Genomic DNA, 13,560 nt, shown 5'->3' on the forward strand with positions numbered 1-13,560 from the left:
AGAGGATAGTACTATTTCCTTTTCTCAAATCCCTGTTTCATCCTCTACCCTTAGCCCTCCTACCTCTGTTCCACGTACTCCTGTTCCAGGTTCCTGTGCTTCCAATCTTGACACCATTGCCAGTCTTGAGTCTAGGTTTGACCAAAAGCTCAAATTTTTGGCCAACACAGTGATGGAGTTGGGGTCCTCTTTAAGGCCTTTGTTGAAAAGTGCAATGTGAAAAGTGTTAGTGCAGTGCAGAGTGAGTGTGTTGAGGAGGTGGCTGCCCGTCCCACTGGTGCTCCTAGATGAAGGTCCCTATCCCACTCCCCCGCACTGGGGAGAAGACATACCGAAGGCCCAAGGGAGGCCGGTGAAGTTTGCCCATGGATAATCACCTCCTCCGTCAAGCCTGTTGCACATTCTCAAGCTGCAACAGAGCACCACTGGAAAGGCATCTCTTATCAGTGTGCATCGTCTGTCATCTGATTCAGAAGATTTCAGTCCTGGCAAGATGTGTCTATGGCGCTACCTCGTCTCTTCTTGCCCTCTCAAGAGGCATACCGCTGGTGCAGACGGCTCACCTCCGCCTACCAAGAGATCCAAGAAGGCCAGTTTTAGCCCCAGTTTCACTGTTCTGCCTTCTGCCTCTTCAGCCACATCCCTTGTGGTCTGCTTGGGACAGTCCGGAGTCGATTTCGTATTATGATCGCCCTTTTCTGGCTCCCAAGCACCAGGAAGATCTGATCAAGAACCCGTCGTCTTTCGACGAAGCTCCGTCTTGCTCCCGAGTTCCCTTCTTCTCCCAGACATTTGACGCTTGCTCCAATGTGTCAGACTCATGCTTCCGACTGCTCAGCACCAGCTCCTGGGCACCTGGTGCCATTGCGTGAAGGCTTGGCGCCAGTCTCTCCACCTCCTAAGTCGCGCTCATCAGTGCAGGACGACTCTTCACTTACCTCTATTCAGCATCATGTGAATGAGCTTATGAGTTTTTTGAAGAAAACTCCAACAGTCTAAGTCCATGGATATGTGTTATCACCTGTTTCTTTGGACGAGGAGGATGCAGAGCAAGACTCCACTCCTCCTTTGGTCTACTTCACCTTGCTTAAATACTTCCTGGGTAACTTTCTGGACTTTTTCGCTCCTGCTGCCCCAGTTTCTCCCGATTCAACTTTCCTCATGAGGAAACTCCCAGCAGACCACTCCCTCCTAAAGTTGGTTATTTCCTCTTCTGTGAAGAAGGTGCTACGAGAAGTGGGAGTCTGGTTGGCCCCTAAGATGGAACAGGGCAAGGCCATCTTTGCTTTTCCTCTATGCAGACTTGTGAAGAGGAGCTACTGCTTTTACGCCACCAGGGAAGCTCCGTCTCTGCAAGTTTCTGCCGCCTTCCAAGGCGATTTATCCGGCCTAGTCAACGCTGCTCGTAGACCTGTCTTTTCCTCGGCCAAGATCATATTCTCCTCGTCCGAGCTAGACCACGTGACCAGGAATATTTTTAAAGTTTTAGAAGTCTGCAGCTTCCTTGAGTGGACCATTGATGTGTTAGCCAGGAAGACTAAGGAGTGTCCAGTCCTGGCAGAAGATTTTGCAGCGGATTGGTTGGGTGTTTTATGATGCGCTGATAAGGCTGGGAGAGATGGCTGTGCTGAGCGTGCTTCCCTATTTTTGTTATGTATTCTTAAGAAAAGAGAGTTGAGGTGCCCTTTCACCCCTAAAGGGGTTACCACTACCCAGAAGTCGGCACTCATGTTCTCTCCTCTGGACAAGCCCCACCTTCTTCCTCGAGATGTCATCAAGGAAATTTTGTCAGCTTTACAGAAAATTCAACCAATGATCTAGTAGCACAGTCTGTCAAGTGGCCGAGAGCCTCTGCTTTCATTCCTGCAAAATCCTTTTGTCTGCTTCAGCCCCAGCCCTTTCACACGGGAAAACAGAAGACCCACTCAAAACCTCACACCAATCTACGTCCTTCCTTGAAGTCAGTCAAGAAGTCCACCTTCAAACCAGCAACCAGGAAGTGAGATTTTGTTCAGTCCTTAGGTTTTGCCCTGGTAGGAGGGATGAAGACTTCCTCTTTTTTTCGGAAGGAATGGAGCCACAGAAGTGCAGAAAACTCAATAGATAGTCAAGGTGTTGAGAGAAGGCTACTCTGTTCCTTTCAAATGGTTTTAATTTTTATTTTTGGGTATTAATTAATGCAAAATGATTATAAATAAGAATATTAACTGGCCACATTCTTTAACCAGGTCGCCAATCGTCTTGCCAGCTTACTTGACAGATTCGGAGTAGTTTGCAGCCCTTTCCCTAGAGGTCGACTCTCTTCTACGCAAAGGAGCAGTAGAGTGGTCAAGGATCACGATTCGGTGGGATTTTACAACCAGCTCTTCGTGGTCCCCAAATCATGGGGGGGCAGGAGGTCCATCCTAGACGTCAGCGACCTAAATCGGTTCGTTGTGGAAACGAAATTTCATATAGAAACAAGTCACTCAGTCATGTTGTCCATCTAACAGAGGGATTGGATGGTCACCCTGGGCATGCAAGACGCTTACTTTCATGTCCCCATACACCCAGACTTCAGAAAGTTCTTCAATTTGTCTCCCAGGGCAGGGTTCTCCAGTTTCGGGCCTTGTGCTTCTGCCTGTCCATGGCCCCGCAAGTTTTTACTTGTATTCTCGCTCCTTTGGGCAAATAGCTGCATCTCCTAGGCATAAATTTATGCCTCTATTTGGACGACTAGCTTCTCAGGTCTCCTTCGAGAGAGATATGCACTGAGGACTTAATGAGAACTCTTCGCCTGATACAGCAGTTAGGCATCCTGATCAACGACCAGAAGTCGCAAATGATCCCTAGTCAGAAGATTCCCTATTTGGGGGTGATTCTGGACTCTCAGGCTTTCCAGGCTTCTCTTTCCTCCAGAAGAGTCGCCTTCTGTCTTCAGACCATCCTAAAGTTAATGTCTCTTCAATCCTGCTCAGTGTTGCAATGGATGAGTCTCTTGAGAACTCTTGCCTCAGTGGAACAGTTCGTCAGGTTGGTAAGGTTGCACATGAGGCCACTGCAATTCTTTCTAAAAGTGAACTGGAGCAGGAAGACTCAGCTGGACTCCTTCGTCATTCCCATCACGTTGGAGATCAAGCAGGATCTTTGATGGTGGTTGGGTGAAGAAAGACTTCTGGAGGGGAAGTCTCTTCTTCCGTTGAGCCCTGACCTAGACTTCTACTCCAACGCCTCAGATCTGGGTTGGGGGACTCTTTTTGGGTCTCACGAAGTGTTGGGGACATGGTCAGAAGTTCTGAAGGACTCCCACATCAAAGTAAAAGAGATGAAAGCCGTTCACCTGGGTCTCCAGTCCTTCTGAGGCCTGGTTCGTGGCAGAACAGTTGCAGTCCATGCCAACAACAAGACAGCTCTATCATACATTTGGAAATGGAGGCACCCAATCTTTCTCTCTTTATGAGTCGGCAAAGGAGCTCCTCCTCTGGTCGGAGCAGAACCAGGTTTCAGTTGTGACTCGCTTCATCCATGGGAGACGGAAAGTCTTAGGAGACGAATTGAGTCGGCTCAAACAGGTTCTTCTGATGGAGTGGACCTTGGATCCTCTTGTCTGCAGCGATCTATGGAGGTTGTGGGGCACACCAGCCATATATCTGTTTGCGACATCGAGGAACCATTGTCGTCTTCGCTTCTGTTCCCCTGTCCTGGACCCTCTTGCATGAGCCACGGACACCATGCTCCTGGATTGGACAGGTCTCGATTTCTATGCCTTCCCTCCCTTCGGGATGATCAGGGAGGTGATCAGCAAGTTTGTATCCCACCAAGAGGTCTCGATGACCCTAGTTGCTCCTTTTTGGACAAGAAAGGAATGGTTTCTGGACCTGTTACGTCTGTTAGTGAACTTCCGAAGGCACCTGCCTCAAAAGAGGTCGCTGCTCAAACAACCCCACTTCCTCCAGTACCATCAAGGGTTGTCTGCTCTGACCCTGACAGGCATCTTGTCAGAGCGAAAGGGTTTTCTAGACACGCTGCACAAGCTATTGCTGGATGCAGATGACCTTCTTCTAGCAAGCTCTACCAGTCCAAATGGACAGTTTTCAGAAGATGGTGCAGCCACTTTAATATCTCTTCTGAGACCTCTAGAAGCCAGGTAGCTGACTTCTTGCTCTACCTGAGGACCTCCAGGAAGCTTTTGACCTCCACCATCAAGGGGTATAGGTCTATGCTCAGCTGGGTGTTCAAGCACACAGGTCTAGATCTGTCCTCTGACCAAGACTTAAGTGACCTAATCAAGTCCTTTGATTCTGTTAGACAAGAGAAGTCTAACGTTGTCTCCTGGAATTTGGACAGTTTTAAAATGGCTCTCAGGTTTCCCCTTCGAACCACTTTGCTCTGCCTCTCTTAGGAACCTGACAAAAAAGATGTTCTTCCTTGTGGCTTTGGCTACCGCCAAATGGATTAGTGAGGTCCAAGCTATCAATAAGAGAGTTGGCTTTTCTCAAGGGGATGCAGTTTGCTCCTTCTGTCTTGGATTCCTCGCCAAGAATGAAGACCTTCTAATCCGTGGCCCTGTTCATTCACCAATAAAAACTTATGGACATCCTCGAGCCAGAAGAAGAGGAGAGACTTCTCTGCTTGGTAAGAACCCTTAGGTATTACAGTACCTTTATCGGACAGAGAAGATCAGAAGGCTATCAAACAACTTCTTGTGCTCTGTGAGGAACCCTTCCTGTCCTCTCTCAATGAATGCTATTTCTTTCTTTTTGAGAAGCTTGATTTCTGAATCTCACTCCCAGATTAATGAAGAGGTCTTACCGGTCATTAAAGTGAAAGCCCACAAGGCCTGGGCCATTGCTACCCCTTTGGCCTTCGAACACAAAAGGTCCCTGTCGAGTATTCTCCAATCTACCTTTTGGAGATGCAAGTCAGTCTTCACCAGTCACTTCCTCAAGGACTTGGAAACTACTTACGAAAAGTTCATTGCTTTAGGACCTTTATCCGTGGCTGGCATGGTGTTGGGAGAGGAAGCATAGGGGGCCTTCTGTCCCTCTACTGTTCCTTGCCTTGACTTAAGGTGTTGAGTTTATGGGTGGGAAGCCTGGGGGTACTCAGTACCTGGATTGCCCACCAGTTTTTAGTGGTTAGGCTGGTGGTCTTTTCTATTATGGTGTAGGTGACATTGTTGCTGATTTATTCTGGTCTTCACCCAGGGCAAGGGCATCTCTTTTTAACTTTGCTAGCCACAGGCGTACGTCCCTTGCTGCAAAGATCCCGTTTATGTAGGGGCGACTCTGGGCTATACAGCCACGCCCACTACAGGTCAAGAGGAGCATCAGCAGAGGCAGTAATTATCTGCAGTTGCTCCCTTGGTAAGTAAGGAAACAACAAGCATTGTCTCAATGCTAGCGATTGGTCTATATCAAAGTCATTACCATGTTTAATGTTTTGGTGTAGAATATGTCCATAGATCCCACCTCCTTTCAATGTGGAATCAGCTATGTAATTATGTGGTAAGTTATTTATATAAAAATTACATTTTTATGATAAAATAAAGTTTTACATATACTTACCAAGTAATCACATAGTTGTAGCTCTCTGCTAAGTTGTTCCTCCTGGTCCCTGATAGTGGGTGGGGCATATACCTACACCAAAACAAATGCTACGCTACCATAAATTTTGAATTTTTAGACTGCTGTAGATAGAAAGCTCATAGCTATGTAATTACTTTTAAGTATATATATAAAACTTTATTTTATCATAAAACTGTCATATCTTTTAAGAAAATTGGATCCAGGATGTCTGGATCTGTGAGCCTTTACTTGTATTTTAATTTGATTTGTTTGCTTAATATTTCTAAAAGTATGTACAGTACTCGTATTTTGTTGCATTCATTCGACATTCATGACATCTTTGGTGGGTATAGTAATTTGATGTTTTGTAAGGATTATTCTGTTATGTTGGGATCATCTGTTAAGGCTAGTCAATATAAAGGGAGTATGAGTAGCAGCACAGTAGTTTAAGATGGCCAAAGAATGGGCTTATCAAAGAGGCAGGACCTCAGTGCCAGAAGGCTATAATTTCTGGTACCAAATTACCAAGCACCCATGGAAAATTTACACAATTGTCATGTGTTTGGAATCTGTCTCAGTCCACACAATGAATAACTTTGTTTTGTTAAACTCTTGTAAAGGAACTCGGCCTTGCTCCAATTTTTCCCCATCATTAAGTAAGATACCCTGTGGGTTAACGTTATAAGTAACTTCTGTGACTCATTGGTCTGATTTAACTATTTATAATAACAATGATTTGGATTATGTCTTTGAAAACTGAAGCTGTGACTGAAATATTATGCTAAAATGCATGTAAATGAATGCTTTCTTCTTGTTTTAAGATGTCTTAACCATCTTTATAGTGATCATTAAGTGTGCTTTACTCATTTTTCATTTTAGGTAGTACTGTAATTATGTAAAAAAGATGATTAGATATTGTAATCAGTTCACTTGGTACATCAACCATTTGTCTTCATTTCACAATTATTTTTGTTAAGTTCCAGCTTGTAGTAGCTGCTGGATGAGAAATAATGCTATTTGTGCTTTACTTTTTATTTAATATTTTCTCTGATAGATCGACATACACTTCGTCTGCACATGACGTCCGTACATAAACCCAAGACCATTCCCTGCAAAGCAAAGGGGTGCAAAAAAGTTTTTTCGTCAGTTAGTCTCATGAGATGTCATTATAGGTTAGTTATCCCTGATAAAGTGGTGGTTTTATTTTTGTTTGTCTGTTAAATAGCAGGTTATGCAAAAAGTTGTGAATGGATTTTTGTTAAAATTTTTCCTTAAGTAGGCCTAACTGGCAACAGGTGAATACATTTTTGCAGTGATACCTATGTTATTTTTGAGGAAAGCAACCTTTTGAGGCTTGACTGCTTGCCCTTGGTGGAGGTTTGCAGTCAAGATATGTTTTGATTTTATTATGCCATTGCAGAGTACAGATATTAATCAGCAGTGTTAAACAGTTAAACTTAAAATATTTATTTTTGTGCATACAATCTTTGCCTTAAATTATCCATTATAACTTGTAACTACAGTAACTTTGTCTTATTATTGATTTTTGCTCTTTCTTAAGCTCAGTATTGAATGATTTTTGCTCTTTCTTAAGCTCAGTATTGAATTTAAGTACAGGCAGTCCCCAGTTAATGACGGGCTCAGTTAATGACAATCCGGTTTTATGGTGCTTGTCTAGCGACGAAAATCGTCAATTTTCGGCACTGAAAAATGCCGATTTCCGCTTATCGGCGCCAACAATTGGATATTGACACCAATACTACCTAACAGAGGCACTGATAACTGAAAATTGGCACTTTTCGGTGCTGATGAGCCCGAAAATCGCCGAAAAAGCACCAGAAATCGCCGATTTTCGGTTAGTGGCGATTTTTGGTTATTGTCACACCCCCAGAACAGAACCCCCGCCAATAACCGAGGACTGCCTGTAAAGGAAATCCTCAGCCAGGGTTTAATATTGACCATTACAATAAACAGTGACTATTTTTGAAAAACTAGTATTGAATGTGTTTTTTGAGCTACAAGAAATTTTTGGCAATATTCACAGGTATTTTTAGCCTTATAAACTCTTGCAAGTAGTAATGATCTTGAAAACTTTACTTCTCATGACTGATAGAGAGTACGATAATTTCTTGAAAAAAATGTGGTACATTTAATAATAATATGAAAAGTTTTGAGATTAAGATTTATTTAAACAATTTATCGAGTCCTGTTAGTTGTTGTCATGTACCATACTTCTTTCTCAGTCTCTTAATTCACAAAATGTTTCCTCAGGTATCATCTGAACCAAAAATTTACCTGTGATAAGTGTGGGCAGAGTTTCTCAACAGAATCTTACATGCAGAAACACATTCTTTCTCACTCAGGTAATGTTCAGAAAATAAAAAATTAATATTTTCATATAATTATTTTTATTTTCATACAATGTAATTGTTCAAGTGTCAGCATTATATTTCTTTAACATCTTTGAGGGTGTATGTTACTCTTCAGAAGTCTTTCCAAAGGTAAGTTGTGCATTTTTGTTGCCTACATAGTGACTTGAGTAGCACACTACATTATGTGATCAAGCTTATCGAAACATTCCCATGTTTCACAAGTGGTAATTCTATGATTTCTTCCCATATAGCTGTCCATTTTTAACTCGTGTCTTGATTCAATTTTAATCATTCACTTAAAAAAACCTTTGTGAGCCCCATGGAAAACTTAAAAATTCAGGAAAAGAGGTCTACCCTCTTTATTAAGAAAATTCAGGAAAAGAGGTCTACCCTCTTTATTAAAAAAGAAAATAATGACTTGGAGACATATTTTCATGTTGTACAGTGATAATAATAGTAATAATAATATCAATAACTGAAAAGACTATTTCAAAAGACCATTTTTAGTTATGATTAATTCCATGAAATTTTTGGAGTTATGATTAATTCAGGCTCCTAAAGGTCTTTTGGATGAAAATGAGTAATTATTTCATTATTATGGAAAAGTTTCTTAAAAGTTTCATTAAGTAAAAAGCTACTTTAGGCTTCAGTTCAAATAGTCTTTGTCATCAAAGGCTACTTTAAAGATGGCTCTTGGTGAAGTCATCAGTAACATTTTAACATCAGGGTTTCCCTTTATAAAATTCAGATGTAAAATGAGTTCTCTTCATTTTTGTCTGTGTGCTCTTCCTTCCTGAATTTCCATCTGGCTCAGGTCTTCAGCCATGATTTTCATGGCCCCCTACTTGTCTTTGCCTTCTTACTTTCATGACCATTTCCTTCTTATTTTTATCATCACATGCACAGTCCATATTCTCTAGGCCTCAGTCTGTTGTCCAGCTTTTGGACATCTGTATTCTCTAGAATTATTATTTTACCAAAACCAGCCATTAATAGACAGCATTTAGCATTTGTAGCTCTTTGCCCACCATACCTCTCAGTAATGTATTCATTTGAATTTTGCATTTGCCTATACACTAGCCATGAATATCAGTATTCTGCAGTTATATTTCTTGAAAGTTAACATCGTCATCTTTGTTAAGTGGCCACATCTCTGTTGCATGAGAGGTACCAAATGTTTAGCCACCTTTTTTTCCTGATACAAGTAGTCCATTTCTTTCTAGCTATTGTTGCTGCTCTTATCTTACTTATGCAAAGTAGAGCTAGACATTTTATTAGGAGCAAACAAAATTGAGCAGATGAAAAGTATAAAATAAAACAAGTGCAGTTTGGGATCAATGAATGAATGATTCATGAATTTTTTGACTAAATAAAGCAAAGTACTTAGGTACTTTCAGTTGCTCACTGCTAAGATAGTGAAAAGAGGAAGTTTGAGTGGTTGGACAGCAAGTTAAAGATATCCAGAAAATGAAAGAGAAGGTAAGAGATCTAAAGATGAAAGTGAGAGAAAACCCCATAGCAGTATGGAAGGAAGGAAGCAAGAATGGAGGTATTGTACAGTAAAAAGCTGAAGTGAGTGAAGCTAGGGGCTGATGGTATGTTGCATGTTCAGTAGTACCCCTCCCCCCCAACACACACACACACACACACACAGGGTTATAAAATTTGAATGATAATTGTTCAGAATTGACAGATGTTTAAAAAGTCTTTGATATTGCCATTTTTGTAAAAAAAAAATATTTTGTGTTAGTTTGGGTAAAATAATGTCTTATGCCTAAATGAGTGAAAGTAAACCAAGTATGTATGCTAGTACAATAGTCTTTTGTTAATTTCAGTTTTGGTATATGTTTTCAGGTATTCGTCCATATACATGTGTAGATTGTGGAAAAACTTTCTTGAGTGCCTCTCATAGAAACCAACATCGTCGCATATGTCACTCTCCAATTAAGATGTACCAGTGTTCTTTTTGTGGAAAACGCTTCAAGACAAAAGATTTGATGAATTATCATGAAAGTAATCATAGAGGTTTGTATTTTGAATACTTTGATGCATAGCATTTGTAACATCTTGCAAAGTTAGATGTACAATTTTGTCAATAGGTTTTTTTTAAAAAATGTCTAACCTTCATTGTTTAAGATTGGTAGCAAAAACATTCTGTGGAGTGAAATCCTGTCAAATATGACATACCCAGTGATGTACTGAAATGTTAATTTTATTTATACTGTAATACTGAGAACCATAGGTGTTACTTGATAGTGACTCATTCATAAGAAAAAAGAAATCTTGTGCCATTCATGCACAACACAGTAATTGCTCAGTTATCTGGATCTTCATTATCTGACAGCACTGTACCAGGGGCCAAAGGTATAAATATATATAATAGAAAATTTGAAAAGCCTGCTCTCCGATGTTTGGCAATGCATGGCCTCAAGAAAATGATGGTAACACTGTTTACACTTGTGAAGAAACTAAGAAAGGGTTTAGAGGTGGGCGAAGCCTGGAGAGTTGTGAAGGTGGTGGTGGGGATGGGGGCATTGAATGGCTGGGCACCCAGGGAGAGTAGGGGCAGTAAGGCTGTGTAGAGGAACTCACTCAGGGAAAGGGTTGTTGTGGAAGGTGGGTGGAGCATTCTCACCCCCTCAGTGGGAGGGGGAAATTTAACTTTGTTAAAGTTTTTAACTTTGTTAAAGCTTTTCCATTTTGTTTTTTACATTTATGATTTTTCCACATTTTATTAAAGTATATGTAGAGCACTGTACTGTAACTTGTAATGAAATACAAAGCACAAATAAAACAAAAGAGAGAGAGAGAGAGAAAAAACTGAGGTATCACATGCATTAAAGCCTTTAACACACTTGCTCCTCTGTTTTTCATTTTATACTGTACTATTCTCATTTTTATTTTTACAGCATAAAAGATGTAAAAATCAAACGTGTTACCAAAGAGAGATAAGCATTTGATATCCTTAGTGTGCAGTATGCATTACATACACACACACACACACACTGCACACACTACTTTGCTTGATGGCATTGAGACAAGTTATAAATAGCACAACGTGTTGCCAACATCTACAAATTCTCATTGTAAATGCCATTTTTAATTAGAGATGAAATATCAACAGTGATAAAATATTTAAAATATCTTGTATACTCTTATGATATGTATAATAATCATACTAAACTAAACTTGCAATGAAATTCTGTACAGTAAATAAAGCAAAGCATAAAAAAACCACCATACTGCACCAAAAAACACACACACAAAGTGAAAGAGGTATGTAGAGGTGGTGGCGTCATCATTAATGAAATGCCACATGTAGATGTAAACACACACACACAAGTAAAGCTTCCGTGATATTGGGTGAAATGAAAAAAATTAATTCCAATAAAACAGAAAATGATCAACCACTGTTTAGTAGTGCTCTTAAAATGAATTTGCTTTGGAAGTTCATCATTGAGAAATGCAATATGTACTATTGGATGTTCATTATTGAGAAATGCCATATGTACAGTAAGTTCCAAACGTGAAACTACAAATTTCAGAGGATTTTGTTCAAAATTCACTAACTGGCAACTACAACACGTAGCTGAAAAACTTTTTTTTTTTTTTTTCATTGAAAGCTCCATCAAGCAAAATAAAGCTAAAATATGATGCACAAATATCAAATCTATGATATTTATAACAATCATAAGAAAAAATGACGGTAATAGTAATTATTCCAAATTACAGCAATTACTTCAAACTACAGAAACAAAACAATTTGAAAACATTTTGTATATTTCGAGCAATATGGAAACAAATATTTAATATCATAGTGTATTATCAATTATTTTAGTGAAGATGCATAAAACATGCAAGTATCAATAGAATATAAGGGGAAAATCTCTGTAACATTAAACATAATCAGTCATGAATGCACCTAGATTCAACAGAGAAGTTGGGTGTGGTTGGTAGTTCTGATTTTAGGTTTTAGGACCCGACCATTCAGACTCTACTTCAGCTTTGGCTTCAGTTTCGACCCACGACACAAACGTAACATTATCTACCCAACCTATGAATCACCAGTCGTGTCCTACTAGGGTTGGGGAGGACTGTGACCCAATACCCCCATTGCCAGCCAGTAATATTGAATAAACAGGTAAATCAGTTCCCTCCTTCATTATGTTTGCAATAACTGACAGAAAGTAACCACTATTGAAAGGGTAAACTTGATTGCAAACAGGTTTTCCGTTACAAATACAGAACCATTACAAATACAGAGGGCTTCTCCAAATAATAAAAGTGTTCCCAAATTATTCAAGTCTAAGATCCACCAAGGCTGACCGAATACAACTGAAAATTCATCTATCTGACTTCCTCACTTCCTCTGCCTTGGCTTAGGCCTAGACTTCCTCACTTCCCGGACTTGACTTTGGCGTAGACTTCCTCACTTCCCTGACTTCCCGGACTTGACTTTTTCCCCTGGCTTGGCTTAGGTCTGGACTTCCTCACTTTCCCTGACTTGACTTTGACTTGGCGCCCAGACTTCCTCACTTCCCTGACTTGACTTCCCGACTTGACTTCCCCGACTTAACCTAGGCCTAGACTTCCTCACTTCCCCGACTTAACTTGACTTTTTCCCCCTGACTTGATAATGATACCTAATTAATGGAAAATCATGTTTACAACCATCTAGATATCCAAACAACTCAATTTATTAAATAACAAGCTGGAAAATTTTTCCTTGATTCAATCAGATGCTAAATGTCTTTTTTTTACACCAACTTTTTTTATATTTCATTCAAAAGAAAATGTCTTTGTGCTTTATCAAAAGAGATCATAATAACTTTCGATATGACGCTATAAAAGTAGAAAGTTAATTTACAAATCACTTTAGGCCAATGCTTATGCACTCGGTATCTGCTACCCGTCAATGGTGAACACTTGATATCACACACTGAGAGCCGCAGATGTTTCTATGGGGAAATTCTTTTTTTTTTGCGGGGGGGGGAATTTTTTTTTTCTTCAATAAACAGTTATTGAACTAACACTGACCATTCACTGGGGAAATACCTTCTGTGGTTCTACAGTTAATCACTGATACTTATTATCAGATAAAGCAGATGACAATAATTGGAATAAAATATACTAACTGGCAACCCCACGAGTTTCTAAAGAAGTACAATCAATTTTGAAATTTGTAGCTTCACTTTGAACTTACTGTACTAAAGATGTAAACACACACTGTTTTTACACACACACACACACACACACAGTTTCTATGATAGGGCAAAATGAGTAAAACAAATGAAATATATCATACATGCTCGTGTATCATCCAATCCCACATTTGTTCCTACACAAATACAAACCCTTGGTCCTTTACATATGGGGATACTTTCAGCGTAGCTGAACTGGCTGCTGAAGACTTACAAGGCATGAGTTGGTATTACTACCAGCTGGGCATGTGGTTGGTAACAGTGGGAAACCCACGGTACCAACTGCCCAGATTCACACATTCACTTTACTTTTCGGCCTTGTCCGATGCAGACATGTTTTGCGGCTCTCTGCTCGGACTTTCTGGATGCTAAGGCTTCAGCCTGTTCATGGTGTGTTTGTTCCTGTTTTCATTTTAGCTTGTTCTCCTGTGTATTTGTGCA

The 13,560-nt window shown here is 40.3% G+C and overlaps 1 protein-coding gene across 2 annotated transcripts in view; it reads left to right on the forward strand.

Annotated features, from left to right (window-relative positions):
- LOC136826769 (uncharacterized) overlaps nt 1-13,560 on the forward strand; it is a 171,149-nt gene that overhangs the window by 146,594 nt on the left and 10,995 nt on the right. Inside the window, exons 6-8 of one of the 2 annotated variants that reach the window (XM_067084191.1) lie at nt 6,601-6,718; nt 7,818-7,909; nt 9,773-9,943. In XM_067084191.1, the coding sequence (XP_066940292.1) occupies nt 6,601-6,718; nt 7,818-7,909; nt 9,773-9,943 (381 nt within the window). The remainder of the gene's footprint in view (nt 1-6,600; nt 6,719-7,817; nt 7,910-9,772; nt 9,944-13,560) is intronic. The other variant, XM_067084192.1, reaches the window with a different exon arrangement.

Source organism: Macrobrachium rosenbergii, chromosome 41, assembly GCF_040412425.1.
Source record: "Macrobrachium rosenbergii isolate ZJJX-2024 chromosome 41, ASM4041242v1, whole genome shotgun sequence".
Lineage (NCBI taxonomy): Eukaryota > Metazoa > Arthropoda > Malacostraca > Decapoda > Palaemonidae > Macrobrachium > Macrobrachium rosenbergii.